The 23,050-nt window shown below is 44.0% G+C and overlaps 1 protein-coding gene across 1 annotated transcript in view; it reads left to right on the top strand.

Moving 5' to 3' along the window:
• The first annotated feature begins 5,405 nt into the window (after nt 1-5,405).
• Nucleotides 5,406-23,050, top strand: part of LOC147888069 (serine/threonine-protein phosphatase BSL3-like) — a 29,113-nt gene continuing 11,468 nt past the window's right edge. Inside the window, exons 1-10 of the mRNA XM_087393150.1 lie at nt 5,406-6,070; nt 6,233-6,293; nt 6,419-6,497; nt 6,583-6,662; nt 6,753-6,847; nt 7,036-7,135; nt 7,281-7,350; nt 9,457-9,558; nt 9,710-9,791; nt 9,930-10,109. Coding sequence (XP_087249276.1) covers nt 5,617-6,070; nt 6,233-6,293; nt 6,419-6,497; nt 6,583-6,662; nt 6,753-6,847; nt 7,036-7,135; nt 7,281-7,350; nt 9,457-9,558; nt 9,710-9,791; nt 9,930-10,109 — 1,303 coding nt within the window. The 5' untranslated portion in view covers nt 5,406-5,616. The remainder of the gene's footprint in view (nt 6,071-6,232; nt 6,294-6,418; nt 6,498-6,582; nt 6,663-6,752; nt 6,848-7,035; nt 7,136-7,280; nt 7,351-9,456; nt 9,559-9,709; nt 9,792-9,929; nt 10,110-23,050) is intronic.

Here is a 23,050-nt window from a genome sequence, read left to right as displayed (position 1 = left end):
GTGTCACCCTCCATGCAGCTTGAGCATGAGGTTCAAGCAGTGCTAGTCAACACTTCAGAAGCTCTTCACACTTCCATTGCTCCAACCCTCATTAGGTAATTCCCATTCACCCTAAAGTGATAGAGGGTGCTCCAAAGCAAAGGAAAATCAACTCTATGCCTTGCTGGTGGAAACCTTCTAGCAAATAGCATGCCTCATTGACCAATGGACCCTGTACGCAATGCTTGGTGTGGATGCTTAATGTTGAACACAAAGATGCCCTCTCTTATACTCCTCAGGTTGTTGGATAAGTGTTGCCTAAACCCTTCTCAAGATGAAGAATTAGACATCAAGAAAGAACTAAAGCAAGGATTTGTGCTACGTGGGTTAAACCATATGAAGATGAGTGGATGAGCATGCACAAATGAAGACAAGAGGTTCCACACTCTCTATGAGTAGCAAGTTTCTAGCCTATGCAGATCCTAACAAGATGAAACAAGAGGACCTGAAGTGAGCGAGTGAGCCCATCCTAACTCAAACTCATCCTCTAGGTACCTATAGAGTTAGGCGGTTGAGATGTACCACCTTCCTAATCTAGGCCTCAAAATTTGCTGGGCCACTACTATGGATTGGCCTCTTTGTGTGGCCTTTGCTACCTTTTCATGTTAACTTGGGGGGGATGCACAGCTTCAACTGTCATTGTTTGCTCAACTCCATCCGAATGCTCTCAATCTGAGCTAATTATAGTTATCTTACATGCATGGTTTCCACTCTTCGCAAACAAGCTAACTCGAGATTAACATTTCACCTTAGCTTCACTGTTGTGTCCTCATAGCTATCGTGGCTCACAAATGAGCCGTTGAAACCAATACCCAATTGGGTATGTCTCAAGGTGTTTAAACTTGCTCATTTATTGGGAAATCATAAGCTAGCCAAATTGCTGAAAAATTTGAGGTAGAACCCTCGAATATGCATGTCATAGCAAATGAGGACACCAAATTCTATTGGCAATCTTTGCAAGGATGGATGGAGAGTTTCTTCCTATGACATCCAAAATTATTGCCAGTTATTGTTGTTCGCCATCAATTGGGATATTTTGTCAAAGTGATAAATTCATGGTGTGTAAGGATCTCATGAGCATTATGAAGGAGCCCTATTGCTCTTATGCATTACTAAGGGGCCCTATTGCTCATATGAGCATTTTGCTAGTATTTGGAACAACGAATTCGACAACACAGAGATACCCAATATATACAACTTGTGTAAATTTGAAGGCCTACCATGATATGCTTGAAAGGCATATATAAATACACACATGCTAAATAAAGCTCTTAAAGTAATCAAAGAACCATCAACGTTTAAGGAGCATCGATTAACTATGTCTTTGGTGTGTTTTGTAGCTAGAGCGATGAAAGATCTACAAACACATTAAAAAATGCAAGCAAAAGTGAGGCAAAATATGGCAAAGCATAGGAAGAATATGCCATGAGAGCATGATGATAGATATATGAACGATATCATTGATGATATGAACCAAAAGAAGACCAATCTCCCACATTTCAAATATGTTCCAAGATACCTAAAAGACGAGTATATCATACAATACCATGTGATTTGTTTGCATGGTACACACAACTTGTGCCAAAGGTATATGTGACCACTCCAAGTCTAAGAAATGATTTAAATCTCTTAGAAAGAATAAAAAATGATATTTTGTAAAAGCATGCAACCTATTTCATATGTGCAACTAGACAATACAACTAGAGAGGTAAAAAATCAAGTGGTGTTGACTTAGAGAAGGGCACATTTAAAAATGTTAAGCTTGAATCCTTATAGTTTCATCATACACACAAGCTTGTTGATCAAATATTTAGCAAATTCTTTATCAAATTGTGACGAAAGAAGGATTGTGATGGTGTTCCTCTTGAAGAAATTATGAGATCAGCCGATATCCCAAACCATGTGTTTCAAAACTTCATGATATAGTTGAATTTGAGTGGTTTATATTTCATGCTAGAAAGATGAGCCTTGCATTGCAAATTTGAATGATCAAAGCTTTCTGTATCAGTTTAGAATAAGGAAGAGTACAATTGGTTAAACTTTGTTATGGGAAAAACTATATTCTTGTAAAGGAAGAGCTTTGGTTCTCGAGGATGTTGACATTGTAGTGTATGCCTTTAACTTGATCAAATATAGAAAATTAAAGCACAAGATATCATTTCTCAAAAGTTGTCACTTCTTTGTGGGGCCCTTGCATGGAGGATAATAGGAGAAGAGGGTCATCCAAAAGGAGCCTAAGGTTTTCCTTTGCAGAAGTAGATTCTAATAGTGTAGATGTCAATAGCATAGAAGAGGAGGGGTTAACCACATATACACCAAACATCACTTGAAGCGAGCATATCATGGGTGTTGTTTCCTTGAAAGAGGAGGTAGATCTGTATTAGTGAACAATGGGTTGATGATTTATTGAATTTTAAGCTTTTGAAGAAGTTGATAGTACAAGTTTGTTATAATTATGAATTTTGGGGCCTTTCATAATATTCTTTGTTGTACAAAGTGTCAAGTTTCTCATGCAATTTTTGGACTATTGTATGAGAAAAAACAATGTGTCTCTTAAATTTAAGTGTTTTTTGGAGACTTTCCACACAAAAAAATGAACATTTTGTAAGGAATCTTTTGAGAAGATTCATTTATTGTTTCCATGCAAGTTGCTAGTCCATATGCAACACTATTATCCTATTTGTTGCTAGCTTCTTATGTGTGTGTATATAGCTTATGTCTTGTAGCTATTCTTCATTACTCATGGATTCTTTTATCATCCCAATGCAATGTGTTTTGCATCACTTCCATAGAGCTAAGTCAATTTTGGCTATGTGATCAGTCGTGAGGTGCAATTGTCTAGCTTCATTTTAGATGCATTTTTTGCTTTGATGCATTCTTAGATTGATCTAATACATACCACATTCAGTATGATGTGATGCTATGTATCGTTGCTCTTCTATAACTCTCAAAAAACACCTTGTTGCACATATTTATAAGGTCCTCCACACTTGCCCTTCTTAGCTCTTGGTGTTATAAGCTAATGTTGTTGATAACAACTATGTCATGCTATTAATGCTGACAACTTTGTTGATAAATTGTTGTGCCCTTCCAATGTCCACATCAATATGCTACTCATGTGATGATGATTGTAATTGTGCTATTGGTACTAGTTTTGGTGTTGTTAGATTGTGGACTACTGAACTAGCTTTTGTGCAAACTAATTGTGTGAGTATAATAAGGGGGGATTGTTGCCTTGATATAGTCAAGATTGGGCCTAGGATTTTTGTTTATGGTAAGCTAGGCTTGAGTGAAATGAAGGAGGGAAGCTCTGTCTCTCTCTCTCTCTCTCTCTTTCTCTCTCATGTACGCATGCACGTGTGCGTGCACACGTACACACACACGAAATTTTAGATATCATTTTGGACAATTAATTTGCAAAATATCCAATCCTAGCTTATGGTTGCTATGGAGTTTCTCTACCAGTGTATCTATATGTTTAGTTCTTTTACATGCTCCTTACATATCGATAAGAAAAGGCTTTAAAGACACAAATTATGTACATAATTAAATTGGAAACTTGTACTTCATATTTTATTCAATTCCAACTCCCTTGGATTTCAATATTCCCATTTGTACTCAACTTTGATACATAGGTGATGTGTGTTACAAATTTTCAAAATCTAAAGTCCTATTTGAAAAAAGTAATCCAATGTCCCATTATAAGACATACTAGTGCTACTAGAATTGAGCATGTATAGATCAAACTTATTACCAAGAATGTTGGGAGGGTCTAGACAAAGCTTTTCCTAGGGCATCCTCATGCTCATCATCAATTTCATTGAATTCTTCTACACATTTGCACGTGCATTGGCTAGTGATTGCAAGAACGTTCTTAGTTGACGAGCACATTGATGACCTTTTGGTCCTTACAAAATATGGACAATTCTATCAATGAGAGGTCAAATTTCAACAAGTCAACAACAAATAGGTTTTTTAGACGCTCCAAGTATTAGGCGAGCAAGGACGGGTAATTATGTCTATTAAGATGAATAATTGTGAGAAATATTAGTGTTTCATGAAATCAACAATAAATAGGCTCCTAGAATAGAATCTTCAATTTATGAGGTGAAAGGGAAGGGAGAAGAGGAGACCGTTATTTCGATCATTTTAGATTCACACACCTCGTGACATACAAACTCTATTTGTGTGTGTGTAGGCATGCGTATGCGTGTGCATGCGTGCGTAGATACATGTGTGTGCCTATGTACGTGTGTACGTGCATGCACACACACATCCACATAGGTCCCCCCTTTCTTTGCCTTTGCCATTTATCAAAGTACATGTCATGTGCCGAAGCTCCCCTGCATGAGACCACGTTGGATGGAATAGTGGTGCTCTGATTTTGTTGGCAGATTGGTTAGTGTAATTGTCTTAAAAAATAAACTTCGTGGTGAGGTTTCACTTGCAATTTGTATTTTTGAAGAGCAGGTAAAGTCCATTGTTTGAATTAGTTATTCACTAAGGTGGTATGCAATAGCTGGAGCATTATAGTTTAATATAGTTGTAAAGTGTAAAATGTATTAAGTATTTAGATGCCAATCTCATTATTTTGGAATGGAGGTCGAATATGAGGTTTCAAAAAGGAAGGGAATCTATGGATGTAGCCCTTTTGAGAGAGAGAGAGAGAGAGAGAGAGAGAGAGAGAGAGAGAGAGGCTTAATATAGCCTTCACAAGACGTAGCTTTTTATCTTAGAACTTACCCAAAGAATGGGGTATATACATATGGAGAGAGAGAGAGAGAGAGAGAGAGAGAGAGAGAGAGAGAGAGGGTCAGCATAGTCTTTACAAGACGTACATCCTTAGAACTTGCCAAAAGAGAGAGAGAGAAAGAGAGAGAGAGAGAGAGAGAGTTAAAGTCAAGACTCAAGGCTGAGTATAGTAGCATGGAGGGTTGACCTAGGTGAGTTATGGGAAGAGGAAGGTGTGAACATGAGGGACAAGAGAGAAGGGGGGGGGGGGGGGGATGAAGAAGATTCGCTATTCCGACAGACGAGAAAGGGGGGATATCTAGTCCCCAAAGTTCAAAACCAACCCCTCACCCCAAAAAAAAAAAAAAGAAAACCTTACGAACTGGGTACCCCTAGTACAAACCCATAATAATACGCAAATGATGAGACGGCGGACACGTGGCGGGGGTAGGGAGGGCACGCTGGGTAACCAGGGCAGGGGGGATGGTTAAAGAAAAGTAGAAAGGAGGAGGGGGGAGGGGTAAAAAGGTAGGTTAAGGTAAAGTTAAAGGCCGGGTCAATCTCGGATCCTACGACGAAGGGTCTTTCTCTGTTTTCGTCGTCTTCTTCATTTTCTTCTTCTTCTTCGTTTTTGGTTGTTTCTTCTTGTTCTTCTTCTTCTTCTCAAAATTGCCATTTTTCTGCTTCCTGCTCTGTTTCTGTGCCCTGCTCCTTCCGCCATAGCCATCCTCCCAAGCTTCCAGCCCTAATTCCCAGCTCATGTAGCTCCCAATTCCCTCCCTCCCATGGACCTCCCCCCCCCATGGCCTCCTGCCCCCCCCCCCCCTTCCTAGCTCCCCCCCCGCCATGGACGTCGACTCCTCCGTCCTCCCCCCAGGATCGCCCCTCCCCCCCCCTCCCCCCTCCCACTCCCTCCCCCACATGGCCCTCTCGCAGCCCCAACCTCAGCCGCCGCAGCAGCATCAGCATCAGCAGCAGCAGCCGCAGCAACACCAGCAGCAGCAGCCGCCGCCGCAGCAGCCGCAGCAATCGCATCCGCAGCATTCCGTCACTCACCCCTCCCTTTCCGCCGGGCCCAAGCCTGCCCCTGCCTACCGCTTCGTCTCTCCCGTGATCGAGAAGAAGGACGATGGCCCCGGTCCTCGTTGTGGACACACCTTGACTGCCATCGCCGCCGTTCAGGAGGAAGGTGCGCCGGGATACGTTGGTCCTCGGCTCATTCTTTTCGGCGGTGCCACGGCTTTGGAAGGCAGCTCCGCTCAAGCCGGCCCTCAGAGCCCTAGCGGGAATGCTGGCATCAGTAAGGGTTTTTATTGACTTCAGCGATCTCTCTGCTTTTCGCATTATTAAGAATTGTAAACGTTCGAAATTCGAGTGCAGTTGAAATCGAGTAAGCATCCATCTCTTGAACTGGAATTGGCTTTACTCATCATAGCCGAATTTAAAATATTTTGTCTTCCAGGGTTGGCGGGAGCTACTGCTGACGTACATTGCTACGACATTCTGACCAACAGATGGACGAGGTAAGACTCGTGATGCATCCTTCAAGCGCAGTCTTTTTTGCAAAGCAATATGCGGCACTCAAACACCTTTTAATCCTAGAGGGTCAAATGAACTTGCTTTGAATTGCCCGAGCCAATGTGTGCAGACTACATCCAGTTGGGGATCCTCCATCTCCCCGTGCTGCTCATGCTGCTACAGCCGTTGGTACAATGGTCGTTATTCAAGTAAGTGCGTCTTCCTCTCAGGGTATAGCAATTCTCATTTGATTTGGATTTTTTTTGGACTTAGCAAAACTTTGTTAACTTTCAGGGGGGGATTGGTCCTGCTGGGCTATCTACAGAAGACCTTCACGTCCTAGATCTGACACAGCCAAGAGCAAGGTGGCATAGGTATTCTAGAAAACTCAACATTACCTCTTTGTATTTAGAGATTAATGGCATCTTTAAGCATGCTCACAAGCCTAAACCTTGGCTTCTCAGGGTAGTTGTTCAAGGACGAGGACCTGGACCTCGATACGGTCATGTGATGGCCCTGGTGGGACAACGCTTCCTTCTAGCTGTGGGGGGAAATGATGGTTGGTCATCAATTACTGCTATATAATTTGTCTTTTTTTCTTGTTACTAGACGTGAGAAATGACAGGTAGTGAGCCCAGACTTTTCCTCATTTTTTAAGAGTTTTGTAGCAAGTATGATAGCTTTCTTTTTTTGGGGGGTTTCACACATCTCATAAGCATGCACTAATATGGAAATTACATCCTGCAGGAAAATCCCCCCTGGCAGATGTGTGGGCCTTGGACACAACAGCAAAACCATATGAATGGAAGAAGTTGGAGCCAGAGGGAGAGGGCCCACCTCCTTGCATGTATGATAATATGATTAGATCTGAGGTTTTATAAACCCTATTTTCTCATTATTTCAAGGCACCTTGGCTCATCTAGTTTAAAGTGAAAAAGTCTTTTTAGGAAAATAAATGATCAAGGTGTGTCTTGACATGAATTCGTGTCCAGGTATGCAACTGCAAGTGCGCGTGGAGATGGCCTGCTGCTGCTTTGCGGTGGTAGAGATGCAGCCAGTGTGGTATGTGCTGTAATTTCCAGTTATGACATTATGTTGAATGTGAGCAAAAATACGGCTGTGACTATCTTCTGGAAATTACACATTAAGGAGGTTTATTTTATGGGGGGATGATTCAATGTTTGTGTGAAGTGAAAGTTATGAAGATACAACCACCCCAAAAGTTCCCGACATAGCTTCTCCCTTAAATTCATAGAGTACCCTTCATCTCTTCAGCTTTAAAGGCTTTCTAATAAATTGTTGCTAATTGTGCTGGCTCATCATTTTGACTACTTTTTTTTGGTGAGGGGGTCTCTAAAGGATGAGTCCGGCATCTTCCTCATCTAAACACATGGATCTTATTCTTCCATCAGTACATCACCTTGCTGCCAAAAAGCATGCACCATCTTCTGGAGTAGCCAACTGGACTATTTGTGAACTACTACGTCAAAGGGGTAATTGAATTGCTGGAAAAAGGCCTTAGAAATTCTGAAGATAGCTTATCTTAGGGAAAATTTAGGGATGGATTTATTGTTAGACAAAGCTTGTTGTCATGAGGTTAAAACTACACTATCTGTGTATTCTTAGAGAAGAGTTTCTGGATTCATCTAGATGTATGTCTTCTGCCATATTAGTGGAGATGCACATTTCACCCTGTGAAGCTCTATTTCAAGTTGTGGTCTGCTGACATTGCTATAGCTCTTTCTATATGTGGTGATGTGCTGCTGTACACAAGCAGTTGTAGCTCTGATGTAGAGAACATGGACTACTTTTTGATTAGCATTCTGCTTTATTGCTTGCCTTTGTCATGGCTGAGTCTGTCCTTCACTTCAGGAGGGAGACATTTGTGTAAATAGGTGCTCCGAAACTGAGTAGGAAGGCCTTTTTGCTTGTAAGTGTGTGGATGTGTGCATATGTGCGAGAGCGTATGTTTATACTATGGTCTACACCCACCATTGGGCGCAGATGATGTCGGTGGGGATGTTGTAGTAGCTGTTTCTTGCTATGTGCAATGGTGGTATTTACCTTGTAGGTGATTGTCATGAGGTCAAAACTGCACATTTTTTTAGGTTCAGAGGATGAGTTCGGGCAGGTTCCTGGATTCATATAGATGCATGCCAGCAAAGCATGGTATAGGTACAGAAGTGGCTTTTCGTAGACCTGCTTTTGGGTGGTATATGTCTGAATTGCCACTGTCCCATAGATCTTGATGGGTTTGTTCTGTAGAGCATGTTCTTTCTCTTGGTGTATGTGTGTGCATGCATTCGTGCATATGAATGTGTGCAGGTGCAGAATTAGTTCTTCTAGAGCTGCTTTTGGATCATTATTTCTGTATTATGATGTCCCATAAACCTTGATGGATCCTTTGGTGAAGGCTTTTAGACATTTCATCTCTCTCTGGTGTTTGCATGTGCATTTGTCCATGCTTGTGAGCATTTCCGTGAGCTTTTGTGATGCTAGTAGCAAGAGCTATTTCAGAGAGATACTTTCATCAGGGTTTGCTTTGTTATCGGCTTCAACTTCTTAAAACAATAGTTAAATCATCCTGCCTTACCATGTTGAAGAATCACTGCTGCACCTAATCATGGCAACTTTGCATAGGGTTGAAGTTTTGAAACAGCACCTAGTCGTGGCAACTGTGCATAATGTTGAAGTTTTGAAACAGTACCGATGTAATACTCTACTTTTCATGTTGGCTTTTTGCCTCCTTTCAAAGGAACTGAGATGGATGCAATAATTGACTGTGATTATATTTATGTGTGTGTGTGTGTGTGTGTGTATACATATATATATGTGTGTGTGTGTGTGTGTGTGTGTGTGTGTGTGGATTGACCTCGTTGTAATTTTGCAGGTTTCAAAAGTACTGGGCAGTCTACTTTAGCCCTTTGTAGTTGTCTATACTAGTTCCATATTTTTATTCGGATGTATGGCATGCTTCGAGCACTTTAGTAAATGCAGGAAATATAATGTTGCACAACAAGTGGCTGAGCAGAGTTAAAGAGTTTGAGAACTGAAGAGCTGCATGTTTTTTTAATATTGAATTGAGATTCTTTTAAAGAAATTGTGGGGGCCAATCAAAAGTGTTGATTATGTGGTTTCTGATAAATGAAGTTATTGTGCTCATTGTAGCCGCTTGCCAGTGCTTATGGCCTTGCAAAGCATCGAGATGGCAGATGGGAATGGGCTGTTGCGCCTGGCATTTCTCCTTCTCCTCGCTATCAACATGCTGCTGTAGGTTCTCTCATATTTTTCTTTTTTAATGTCTACATAGGAACACACTTGTGTTTGTTTTGGAGAATGCTTAAGAGTAATTAGGGATAGCTGCCAGATGGGGTGAATATATTTCTGCAGCTAACCTCACGGTTCTTTCTTTCTTTCACAGGTTTTTGTGAATGCCAGGTTGTATGTTTCTGGTGGAGCTCTTGGAGGTGGCCGGATGGTTGAAGATGGCTCCAGTGTGGCAGGTTAGTCCAAAGAAACCCTGTTTCATTGTTATTGCATGGAAGCTTATATTGAAGTTCACAAGCTTGACTAGACTGGAGGTCTGAGGATGATTTTATGATGCTATATTAATTAGAGTTGTGACTGCCTTTTGACTGTAGTGCTGGACACGGCTGCTGGAGTTTGGTTGGATCGAAAAGGAGTTGTCACAACCCCACGAACAGGAAGATACAGTGCGGATGCGGCTGGAGGAGAGGCTTCTGTGGAAATGACTCGACGCTGCCGTCATGCTGCTGCATCGGTTGGCAATCATGTTTACGTTTATGGTGGACTAAGAGGAGGTCAGTGGGTTATGGAAGTTGTGGGCCACATTATTTTTTGTTTGTGTTGTAGACTACAGCCTCTTAGATGATGTGATCATGGCTCAGAGGGGTCACCTATAGAAACCACCCATACCAGGGCTAATTAAACCCCTTACATATGGTGTTTCAAATATACGAGAAAGTTTGAATCTTTCCTAAATGGGAATATAAAACTTGAGCATGCTCATGATCCTCAAGGAAGTCTCGAGTGGGGACATCACGAGAGGAGGATGCTCTGGTACCATGGTGGGGTGGTATATTATGAGCTGTAGTTTTAGCTCTCGACGGAGTTGGCTTGGTGCAATCTGTTCAAGGCCGTGCCACCAGATCTAATTGTGGGCCCCCATGGTATCCGAGGTCTCCCAACTTGGCTAGCATGGGGTTTGTGTAGATGGACTTTGTAGTCCCTGAGAAGAATAATCGCTCAGTGAAGTCGGCATGCCTGGCCACAAGGTTTTACAAGAATTGTGTATTTGAAGTAGAGGTGGAACCAATGAGATCTTATATGCAAAGTGCACAAGACATGGACAATGAATGATGAGGCCTGTATGTGATATTTCCATCAAAGTAGGGGATAGGGAGAAGTGTTTGCAGAAAAACAAAAGAGCAATAAGGCAATCAAGTATCTCCAGAGAACCCAGGTTGAGTGCTCTTGAGATTGAAACGAAAGTTGAGAAATCGCATGACCAAGGGAAGGAAAATGTTGTTAGAAAAACCTAGACCCTTGGCTAGTTCCTCCATGCAGTGGAAATGGAAAAGTGTGCAACCGAAGAATCTGTAGAGAGGAGAAGGGAATGTTTTAATTTGAAGCTTCAACTTTCTATGTGCACAAGAGATAAAAGCACCAAATTCAGGAGAGCCAACAGTAGAACCGTCCAAAATGTTTTGTGCAAAATCTGAGCCAAACCCTCTCCTTACAGAAAGCTTCACCAGAGATTACAAAACACTTAGCAATCCGCTGCCTAGATGCTCTATGGTGATCACAAATACTGCTCTTATTTCTGTCCTTGCAGTCCTCAGGTTGTGTGCTGTCACATGCACCCCTGCACTTCGGTGCAAGGCGACAACTGGCCTCATCGACAAAGTGCAAATAGATCCTATTATAGGTTATTTTGTCGTATACCGTGACCCTATTGTGAGCCCTTGTCCAAGGACAGTAAGGCACGAGCTACGTAGGCCAGTCTGTGTCCTTGTTCACTAGTACCCACTGGAGAACAGTAGGTTAGTGTTTCCGTTCATAGGGTTTTAGCTAGGTTTAGGTCTCAGCCTAGGGCCAAGGATTGGGACAGAAGCAGCCAAGGAAGGAGCCTTAGAAGGGCCCTTGAGGCAGCTCTCCATCAAGGGAAAAAGGGCTGGGGAAGGCTGCCTTGTGCCCCTTCCTAGGCAGCAAAGGTGTGGGGAAGTGAGCCCAACCAGCCAGCCAACCAGCTGACTGGCTAGTCGGTCCATTTCAGGCTGGTTGGCTCAGCCTACCAGGCCCCACAGCCCCCTATGTAAAGGGGGGCTTGCTGCCCTCATTCCTCACTCAGCTCCCCTCAGTTCAGCGTTCTTCCTCCAACCTGGTGCAGTCCTCAGCCCTTCCAAACATGCCCTGCAAGACAGCATCATTTCAGCAGTCCCTAAGAGTGATCCGGGAAGGTGTCCACGCAGCACCATAGCCCGGCTCGGAGTAGAGGTTTAGGGTTCTCGTTTCAGCAGTTTCCTTTTCCAGTTTTGAGCTCTTTCACAGTTGTGTCTTCAGCTCCCTTTAGCTCTGTAACAAACCCTCGCCAAGTCTAGTTAACCCTATACCCTGGTTAGGTATACTGGACCCGCTCCATAACCAGAACCCTAAACTGAACTAAGCCTGCAGACAACCGATCCGGGTCAGGGCATCTGCCCCCGTCCCATAAGGGTTGATGCTAACAGCTCACCTCCCAGCCGTAGGCTCATCCGAGCCACCCCCAAGCTAGAAGTCTAAACCACCTGAAGAGAGCCAGCCAGCCTCAGGCTCTAGACTTGTGTCCCATACCACAAGCCCTTCACCCTACCTGCTGCCCTCTGGCCAGCAGGTCCTGGTCTCTGAGGATCGCATCCTCAGGACTCCATGAGCTGAGCCCCTGGCCTATACTTATAGGCTAGGCATCCTGCTTTATGTGGCTTTAGCCATCTATAGCCAGCAACTCCTACTTTAGGGCTACCTAGGCTATATTTGGCTCTGCCCTAGCTTGGGGATCACTCCACCCAAGCTCAGCCACACCTGAAGCTAGGCCAGCTCTTCTAGACCCCTTCTGCTAGTTAGGTCTTAGCCCTAGGTTAGTCCTAATGCTTCCCAGATCTTTGTCTTCCCTTCATCTCTCTCACTCACGCAGCTCGTCTGCATGCCCGGGGACAGCACAAGCCTCTTCAATAGCCTTGCACAGTGGTCCACATCTTCCATGTGGGCAGTGTTGGTCTTGGTTGAGATTAGGCATTCATGGGTCAGCTCTTAGGGTTGAAGGGTCATCCTCAGAGAGTGCAGCTTGTGCTCTCTGAAGGAGTGTTATTATATATTTCGTAGTTCTCCAAGCATAAAGCAAATTCTTCCCTATTAGGGAAGGGGGCTAACAGTGGGTACAGGGACCCAATCTGATGTCGTCTACATTCTCTCTCTAAACCCTAATCTCTCTCTTCCTTTTTATGATGCATACACATATGCCTTGCACAAGTGTTAAAGAAGGTCTCGCTGTGATTACACGATCATTAACCGTTGCATGTTACATGTGCTCCTCAGTGAGCTTCAGTGACCATCTGTAGTGTGAGTTCCTTAGGCAGCACCGTCCTGCATACATATGCTCTCCAGGCACCAAATGATGCTCCTCAATGAGTGAGTGATGCCCCCAGCAGTCTGAACTACTTAATGTGCCCTCAAATAGGCCTATTTATAGAGGGATCCAGGCCCCCTAGAGTGGTCGACCCAGTTTGTAGATCCAGCCAACCAGCCTGTGTGCAGGCTACTGGCTCCTGCTCCAGGCCTGCCATATGCTGACGTAGTCTGCTTGTCCTTTCTTGCCCCAATACAGCCCAGAGCCCACAACAGTACTGCACAGTCCTTCAGAGCAGCCACCATGGCATCTTTACAATAGATCTTCTGCCAATCTTGATGCTCCAGGAAGCCCTGCAATTGCTGCCAGACTGCTTGTACCTGCTGCTGTACCAAATGTCCTGTTCTGGCTTCTGTACGTGCTGCTGCACCTTCAGTACTTGCTCCATATGCTGCTCACAGGTTTACCAAGGCAAGTCAAACTGATATTGAAGAAGAGATTACGGAGCATGAAGGCAGTCGTAGCAATGCATATGGGGGGGGCTCCTTGAGGCTTGAAGGCTGTGTTGTTAGAGAGCATGGAAGCAACAGAAGATAGACCCAATGAAAAGAAGTGCTCATAGAATGAAGAACAATGAGAGCCATATCATCGATGACCTCTGACCAAAGGCCACCGAGCTCATCTACTCCCCTAGAATTTAGCCAACATCTAGATGGCATCTACCACCACCTAACAGTGCTTATGGGCACCTAACTGTGCCTCTAGCACTCACACATAGAAACCAAGGTGTGCCTGAGGCATACACCTTGAGATATCCCAACAAACCCCCCCTCAAGGGAATGCCTCAGGCTATGTCAAGGATACAGCTAGCACAAGGTGTCTCATGCCATCTCATGGTGGTCATGGATCTATCAATGGCTAGGATCTCAAGCTAGCAAGGGTTCCCATGGGTGTAAGGTAAACAAAAGGGATACAAAAGACCTTCCAATGGTTATCTCCCTTGCATGTACATGCACACAATGTCTGCAGGAGGTACCATGGAGCAAAACACATACACATGGCCTACATCATAAGGTGACCAGAGGTGTTTACAAAACACACAAAACACAATAGTTTATTTCATTCATTTCGGAGGACTATCCAGGCTGAGTACCTTGACTCAACATAAAAAGAGAGATCTGGAGCATACATAGAGATGATTTAAAAAGCATAATCTTCAAAGGATGCCTCATCTTGTGGAGGCACATCAACTGAAAGTAGATTGGCATTTTCTGTCTTTGAAGTTGCTTCCTTTTTGGCAACCATTATCTTGGCAATCTTCAACAAGGAAGCCATGTTGGCATTCTCTTCCTTTGTAGCATAACAAGACATTGCTTTATGTTTTGGCTTTTTACATATTTTGCATAAGCAAGCCATGAGAGCATCTAACCCAAGAATTGGGCAGTGTCTTCTCTCTTACAAGGCTTAGAATAACAACTGAAAAACTTCAGAATATAATCATTTAATGTAGCAAAGTCTTGTGACCAAATTTCAATCAATGATGCTTTCACTTATATGCTTCACAGAGGTGGCTAAATGAAAGCTTTCCAATCAAAACCAGGTATAGCAACTCAAAGCAAAGCTGAAGCCACAGTTGTACTGATGCTATTCTAAACTTCAAAAACTCAAAAATGCTAAAGTAGCATCTAATGTAGCATCACTTTCAAAACCTTGTCAAAACTGTCAAAACAAAGGATTGAACTTGGAGGGCTTGTATCTCACTCTCCAAAGCAAAGAAAAAGGGGGTTTCTGAGGCAAAAGAAAGCTCATATACCACAGAAGGTCCACTGAGGAGAAGGGGCGCAAATCCGCGTCAGAGCGCCATAGCTTGCCTCTTCAATTTCGACTGGTTTTTCTCTGTTTTCACCTTGAATATGCAGTTCTCTGTTTTCACCTTGAATATGCAGCCATTGCTGCTCAGATTTCAGCACAAGATAGCTCAAGGTATGGAGAAGCTCCCTCTGGAAGGGATTAGAGAAATATGAAGCAGTCTTAGAGAAAACACAGGAAAGAGAGTCGCCGATTTTCATGCAATGTCGTTGAGCAGCGGCGATGATACTTCAATTCGTTGCAGGCAGAGGTTCGCCCCTTCGAGATGTATCTCCAGCAGGAAGGGCTTGGAGAATGGCAGAGAAACGGAGGAGAACGGGCTTTAGCAAGATTTGGGAAGAAGGGGAAGAGATGGTGAAGAAGAAGATGGAGAAGAAGAAGATGATGTGGCAGAAATGGGATCAAGGGGGATCAAAGGGCTCTGATACCATGTTTTTATTTTTCAAATATTGGCTTTTTGCTAAATTTAAGGCATAAATCATCTCTTTAGATTGTAGGGACTTAGAAACTGACTAATCTATTCGAGAAACAATATTTCATCTTTGGATCCAGTGGACAATATTTCTCCAATCATCGTCCCAAACCTCTCCTTAATCAAGAAAAGAGATGGTTGAATCTCCCAGAGCTAATGATGTATCCATAGGCTTGAGTGGACAATTCTTGGCAAAATGACCAAACCTCTTGCAAACATAACAAGCGTTCGAAAAAGGATTGAATCTAACCTGAAGAGTGAAGCTTGCACCATTCGGGAATCTAATGCTGATGAAGTCTGGTATCTCCTGTGTTCTATCCTAGAGTATCCACACTCTCTTTTTTCCTTTCAGGAGCCACAAAGCCGGGAGAATCTGTAGAATTCTCCCAAGCAAAGCAATCAATTTTCCAATCTTATTACCAAGCCACGACAGGAGCCCTGGAAACTCAATCCACATCAGACAGTCATGCGGGAGGAAGTAGTCGATGCTGAATCAGGACACCATGCAAGGACAAGCATTGATGCAGTAGAGAACTAAAACATGCGCCCCACCAATTCCCTAATCGACGATTCAGAAGCACATTGAACTAGAATGAAACCTATGCCCTGAAGTGGGCCGTGTAGTAGCTCCCCAGCAATTCGCTCTCAAACACCATGAACGATACACTTGGTGAAGAAGAAGTAGAGACCCCACCTCTAGCAAGCTTCTCCAACTCTAGATGAATCTCCTCCACTTCCAACTCACATATAGTACCATGTGCCTTTTCGGACTCAAACCATGGCCTACGTTCAACCTCCTTAGCATGCCTAGAAGCTTCAGCTTGGATGATTTTTTGGATCTCCTCCTCGAGCGGTGGGGTATAGCCACTCTAGATCTTATTTGTATGCACCTCGATGTATGATGGTGCTTCATCATTCCCGTTATTTGTTCCCTCGAACTCCTCGTGCACAGACCCAAAAACATCTTTCACAACAAGACAAAGCACCCATAGACGCGCGCACAGACGCGTTTACTGAACTAAATAAAAAACTTACGGGCGCGTCTATTTGCGCGACTATTTTCACGTCTGGAGACCCGCGTCTAATTGCACGTCTATATATCAGACACGTGCGTATAGACGCGCACTTAGATGCATAAATAGACGCGCTTATAAACGCGTTTATAGATGCAAATATAGACGCAAGTCGAACAGACAGACGCGTATATAAACGTGTTTTTAAACACACTGATAGACGCGCTTTATTTTTTATTTTTTAAATTTTAACTAGAGGAGATGAAAGGTATTGAAAACCCCAAATTTGCCGATGTCCTGCAAAACCCCCAAGACTGGTTCATAGCCAATGCCAATACAGATACGAAACCTGAAAACAGCTTCGCACGTGCAAATTGTACGGAGATCTCGAAACAAGTACGAGATGTACGGACATTTGTTCTGTACGAAACATGTACGGTGTAGTTGTACGGATGTACGGAGCAGGTCCATTGTACGGTGTACGCATAATCGTACGGACTTGGTACAATGTACAGATGCAAGTACAGTGCACGGATGCATGCACGTTGTACGGATGTACGGTATAGTGTATGGTTGTACAGGGACGCAGGTACGGAGCTGTACGGTGGTTGTACGGAACATAGCTGGTAGAAGGTGTACGAGATCTAACGCAGGATCTGTAGGTATCTGTACGGACGTCTGTATAGTCGTACAGACTGTACGGAAGAGAGGTGCAGGGAGCAATGAAGGTCCAGGGAGCTGGGCGCTTGGATCTGCAGCACAAAAAATGGCGACTGATGGCCACGGGTGGTGAAGGAGACTTCGAAAAAGCTGCAGCAGGGACGACTAGCAAAGGAGCAGATTTGCAATGAGCAATGGAGGGCTCAAGGGGCTGAGGAGAGCTGTGAGACAAGTGTAGACCTTGGCTCTGATACCACTGTAGGATCATTAAACGAAAGAGAGAGTGCAAGGTACAAAGAGTCGATAGATAGCAGCCGTCACGTCAACTAGTGTAGTGTAAAGAAAAGTATATAGTACTTGTACCTAGACCCTAGGACTAAGTGTCCTAGGTGTCACATAGGACTAAGTGTCCTATGTGGCATAAAAGGCACAAAATAAACTAAGTGCCTATACCTATGCCTACAAGGCACATACCAGGGCCCATAGGGCATCACTAGAACTGGGAGAAGATGGCCTACAATATCGTATTTAGTGAGAGCTCTCGAGTACTGCACGTGCACATTTGCAAGAGTATTATCCTATATACATGTATGCTTACAATCCGCTCACTCTAAAAATACCTTGAATATGTATTGGTCAGTCAAGAGACAACTAGTTTCGAGTGAATACTCACATATGAATAGCAGCCACGTTTGTGTACACATTAAAGGCGTCCACCATGTTTGTTCCAGGCTTCAAACACCGTAGAAGAATCTCCCTATTCCAGATTCCGTTCTTCCTATTCCAAATCTGCAGCAACCCCTTCATCAGTTTGCTGTCTCAGATTTGGTTCAGTTCCAACTTGTGGAGCTAGTGCAGAAGTCCACTACAGTTGTCAGGACTGAAGTTTGTTTCCTCCAGAGCTTCTCTTCACTTGTACTAAGTTCTGTTTGTGATATATATATATCTTCTTCAGCCATTGATTGTCTTCAGTATTGTTTTATTTGTCTCCAAGTATTTTCTTTATATGGTATCAGAGCCAGGTGTGCCAATCGACACCTGAGCCTTGATCTGGAAAGCTTGGAAGATAAATCATCACCTGAAGATGTCTTCTCCCTCTTCTCCGAAGCGATCTCAGCCTGAATCAACCTCTATTCAACCATCACCTTCGACATATGTCGAGAGAGAGTCTGCTAGGATTGAAGGTGATGAATACCTCTCCAAACTCTTTAAAGAATTTGCTGAATTTCAGAAATGGAAGGAACTTGAAGCAGGTACCCGCACACCTCGTGCCTCTACCTCTCCACGGTTCTCTCCAATACGTCAACAAGGACCTCTATTCAACTCAGAAGAAGTTGAGCAACATCTCAAGTTCGGTGCCAACGAAGAACAAGTATCCCCTGACGAAAGAGGACAGGCCGGCATGAGAACATTGGATTATTCGACAGTGCCTATTCCACAAGAATCAGTGCAAGGTATGATGCCCTATTCCCTTAGTGCAACTCCTTCTGTTATGCAAGGCATAGGAACAAGTAATCACGAGGACACAGATCCATACATGCATGTGAACACTCGCAGACGAGAAGGGAGAAATGCGTCTGACAATGAGTTTGCTTTCGGTTCACATCCCTCCCTCCCTCCCTTCCCTCTCATCTCTTCCGTTGCCATCTTTCCTCCAGTGGTTTCTCATCCTCCTCCTTCTCCCATGCCACTGGATTTCTATAGTTTATTTCCCTCTATCTCTCCCGCTGCCTCTTTTTCACCTCTCATGTCTTATCCCGCCTCTCATATTCATCCCTCCCCCTCAGGACCTTTTTCAAATTCCTTTAGTCCTCCGGTGATGCCACCTCTCCCTTCTTCTCACTCTGCTACTATTCCCAATGCTCTTCTGCCTCCACCGGTTGCTTCTCCCTATCATTCTATTTCTTCCCCTCACCTTGTCTCTGCAACAGCCAAACATGCTTTCATCGATATGACTCGTTTTAACGGGTCTAATTATACCACATGGTCAAATCTTATGCGCCATGTGCTTGATTCTCAAGACCTATGGGAACTCGTTCAAGGTACCGAATCGCCACCTGATCCTCATGTTTATCCTCCTCAGGTAGTTCGTTCGTGGCGACATCGTAATGCCACTGCCATTGTTGAAATTATGCAAGGTCTTTTACCTGAATTTCACTCTCAATTACAGCATTTTGATCTTGCCTCTGAGCGATGGGCACATCTCACTGACCGCTATGCAGCTCGAGATCGTACTCGTCGTATCAATCTTGACCATGATCTCCAACAATTCCAGATTCTTGCTGACGATGATCTCAAGGTTAAACTAGCCGATTACCGGCGGTTAGTTGCTGAATTTGCCACAACTGGTCCTCCCAAATCCGAGGATGACCAAGCTACTTTCTTTTTAAATAAACTTCCGCCCAAGTATTTCAGTTTTATGCAACAAATCATTTCTCAACCTTCTCTTCCTACTTTTTATGAGTTTGAATGTCAACTTTTGCGTTATGCTCGTCTTTACTCTCAGGTCCACCAAAAACATAGCATTCCTGCTTCAGAGGGGGCTCTTCTCTCCGGGATTCCAAAAGATCAACCTAGCTCCGGAAAGCCCTCTCCTACTCCTAACCCCTCTAGTAGTAAACCCGCCTGGCAGTCCCTTCCCAAAAAGAATAGGTTTTGTCAGCATTGCCAGAGAGTTGGGCATATTGACGATGAATGTCGCTCCAAAGCCAAAGGCCTTCTTCCTCAGCCTCCCACCATGACTCCTCAACCACCCCGTTGGACTCCAGTTCCCTCCGACAATTCTCCACCCGAAATTCCTTCCTCTCCTCCCGAAACATCTCTCCCCCCACCCATTGCTTCTCCTCACGACCCACTGCCACGCTGGTATCGTCAAACTATGAAGGATTCCGGGATTATTCCTGTCGAACTTCCTCCTTCTGGTCCTCGTCGCTCTACTCGAATAACTTCTTCTACTGCCACTGCCTCTTTTTTTACCACGGCCTATATCATACATTCTGAACCTGCCACTTGGCAGGAAGCAGTTAAAAATCCTGCGTGGCATCGTGCTATGGAACAGGAGCTTGAAAGTATTGATCGCAATCAGACCTGGATCTTGGTCAATCGACCCACTCACAAAAAGGTCATCGGAACCAAGTGGATCTTCCGAACAAAACTCAAAGCCGATGGCACCCTGGACAAATACAAAGCCCGCTTAGTAGTAAGGATTCCGCCAAAAACATGGTATCGATTATGAGGAATCCTTTGCCCCTACTGCTCGGTTAACTTCTTTTCGTCTTCTTCTTGCCTTAGCTGCTCATCACCACTGGACTATCTATCAAATGGATGTCAAGAGTGCCTTTCTCAATGGCTACCTTGATGAAGAAGTGTATGTGACTCCCCCACCAGGTTTTTCTCCTCCTGGCTATGAAAATAAGGTTTTCCGTCTCCGCAAAGCTCTTTATGGTCTCAAACAAGCACCCCGATCATGGTTCCACCGGATAGACACCTTCCTCAAAACTAATGGTTTTCATTCTACTCCCTTTGATCCAAATTTATATATCCATCATTCGTCAGAGGGGGTCTGCTTTATTTTACTCTATGTCGATGATCTTTTGCTTTTAGGCTCCACTCCCACTACACTTCAGTACATGAAAACTCAACTCAGCATCACTTTTGAAATGACTGATCTTGGTCGGCTCTTCTATTTCTTAGGCATGGAAGTTGTACAACATTCTGGTGGTACTTTTGTTTCTCAACAGAAATATGCTCTTCAACTCCTTGATCAAATCATTCCTCATGAGCCTAAGCTGGCTGCCACTCCCTTAGATCCCACCGTAAAGCTCTCAAAAGACTTGGAGTCTCCTCCCTTTGATGAACATCTCTATCGCCAGGTTGTTGGCAAACTCCTCTGGCTCCTTCACACTCGTACTGACTGAGAATAGAGACGGAGTAAGCAAGATCAGGACGAGTGTGAAGGAGCCAGAGGAGTTTGCCAACAACCTGGCGATAGAGATGTTCATCAAAGGGAGGAGACTCCAAGTCTTTTGAGAGCTTTACGGTGGGATCTAAGGGAGTGGCAGCCAGCTTAGGCTCATGAGGAATGATTTGATCAAGGAGTTGAAGAGCATATTTCTGTTGAGAAGCAAAAGTACCACCAGAATGTTGTACAACTTCCATGCCTAAGAAATAGGAGAGCCGACCAAGATCAGTCATTTCAAAAGTGATGCTGAGTTGAGTTTTAATGTACTGAAGTGTAGTGGGAGTGGAGCCTAAAAGCAAAAGATCATCGACATAGAGTAAAATAAAGCAGACCCCCTCTGACGAATGATGGATATATAAATTTGGATCAAAGGGAGTAGAATGAAAACCATTAGTTTTGAGGAAGGTGTCTATCCGGTGGAACCATGATCGGGGTGCTTGTTTGAGACCATAAAGAGCTTTGCGGAGACGGAAAACCTTATTTTCATGGCCAGGAGGAGAAAAACCTGGTGGGGGAGTCACATAGACTTCTTCATCAAGGTAGCCATTGAGAAAGGCACTCTTGACATCCATTTGATAGATAGTCCAGTGGTGATGAGCAGCTAAGGCAAGAAGAAGACGAAAAGAAGTTAACCGAGCAGTAGGGGCAAAGGTTTCCTCATAATCGATACCATGTTTTTGGCGGAATCCTTGCACTACTAAGCGAGCTTTGTATTTGTCCAGGGTGCCATCGGCTTTGAGTTTTGTTCGGAAGATCCACTTGGTTCCGATGACCTTTTTGTGAGTGGGTCGATTGACCAAGATCCAGGTCTGATTGCGATCAATACTTCCAAGCTCCTGTTCCATAGCACGATGCCACGCAGGATTTTTAACTGCTTCCTGCCAAGTGGCAGGTTCAGAATGTATGATATAGGCCGTGGTAAAAAAAGAGGCAGTGGCAGTAGAAGAAGTTATTCGAGTAGAGCGGCGAGGACCAGAAGGAGGAAGTTCGACAGGAATAATCCCGGAATCCTTCATAGTTTGACGATACCATCGTGGCAGTGGGTCGTGAGGAGAAGCAATGGGTGGGGGGAGAGATGTTTCGGGAGGAGAGGAAGGAATTTCGGGTGGAGAATTGTCGGAGGGAACTGGAGTGGAGACGTCATCAGTAGAGAGAATAGAGGAATTTTTAAGCACTGCTCTTTCATCGAAGACCACATCTCGGCGAACCAAAACTTTGTTTGTACGAGGATCAAATAATCGATAAGCTTTGGCTTCTGCCGAGTAGCCAACTAGAAGAAAAAGTTCAGCACAAGGTTCAAGTTTACCGCGAGTATCATTGGGAGTATGAGTGTACGCGCGGCAACCAAAGATTCGAAGATGAGAAATAGAAGGACGATAGCCATAAAAGGCCTCAAAAGGCGTCATGTTCAGGATGGGTTGAGTAGGACAGCGACTAAGGATATAGACAGAAGTATTGACGGCTTCGGGCCAAAGACGTTCAGGCAACTCGGCATGGAACGGGCCATGTTCATGACAGAACGTTGTCGCCGTTCGACACGAGCATTTTGGGAAGGCGAATTTGGAGATGTAAGATGGCGTTGGATGCCATGCTCTTGAAGGAACTGAGTGAATTCATGGGAAATGAATTCACCACCATTATCACTACGAGCAATCCCAATAGACTTGCCTGTTTGGTTCATAACCAAGCGAGCCCAAGTAGCAAAGAAAGAAAAAGTGTCGGATTTCTCTTTCATGAAAAACACCCATTGATAGCGAGAGTAATCATCCACAATTAAGAAGAAATAATGTGAACCATTGAGGGAAGGAACAGGAGATTTGCCACTAATATCGAGATGAATTAGACGCAAAATCTCACTGGCTCGAGAAGTGGAGTGAGAAGGAAAAGGAGTGCGGCTTTGTTTACCTAATTGACAAGGATGACAAATATCTTTAGCGCGCGATAATTTAGGTAAGCCATCAACTAGATGATCCCGAGATATTTCATATAAAGAGTCATAGGACAAATGTCCCAGACGATAATGCCATAATCGTTCTATGTCAGTTGGATCTCTTAGGGTAGCATTACCGTAAAGCCGATGAAACTCAGAACCGCAAGGGGAGGGAGTCGCAAGAAATTGATTTATAAAGTACAGACCATTAGGTTGAGCATCACCTCGAGCT

The sequence above is a fragment of the Dipteris shenzhenensis genome, chromosome 22 (genome assembly GCF_047967505.1).
Source record: "Dipteris shenzhenensis isolate YYH24624 ecotype China chromosome 22, Dip_SZ_1.0, whole genome shotgun sequence".
In the NCBI taxonomy this organism is placed as follows: Eukaryota; Viridiplantae; Streptophyta; class Polypodiopsida; order Gleicheniales; family Dipteridaceae; genus Dipteris; species Dipteris shenzhenensis.
Note: the sequence above shows the minus strand (reverse complement) of the source record. Positions and strands in the feature narration are given on the sequence as shown.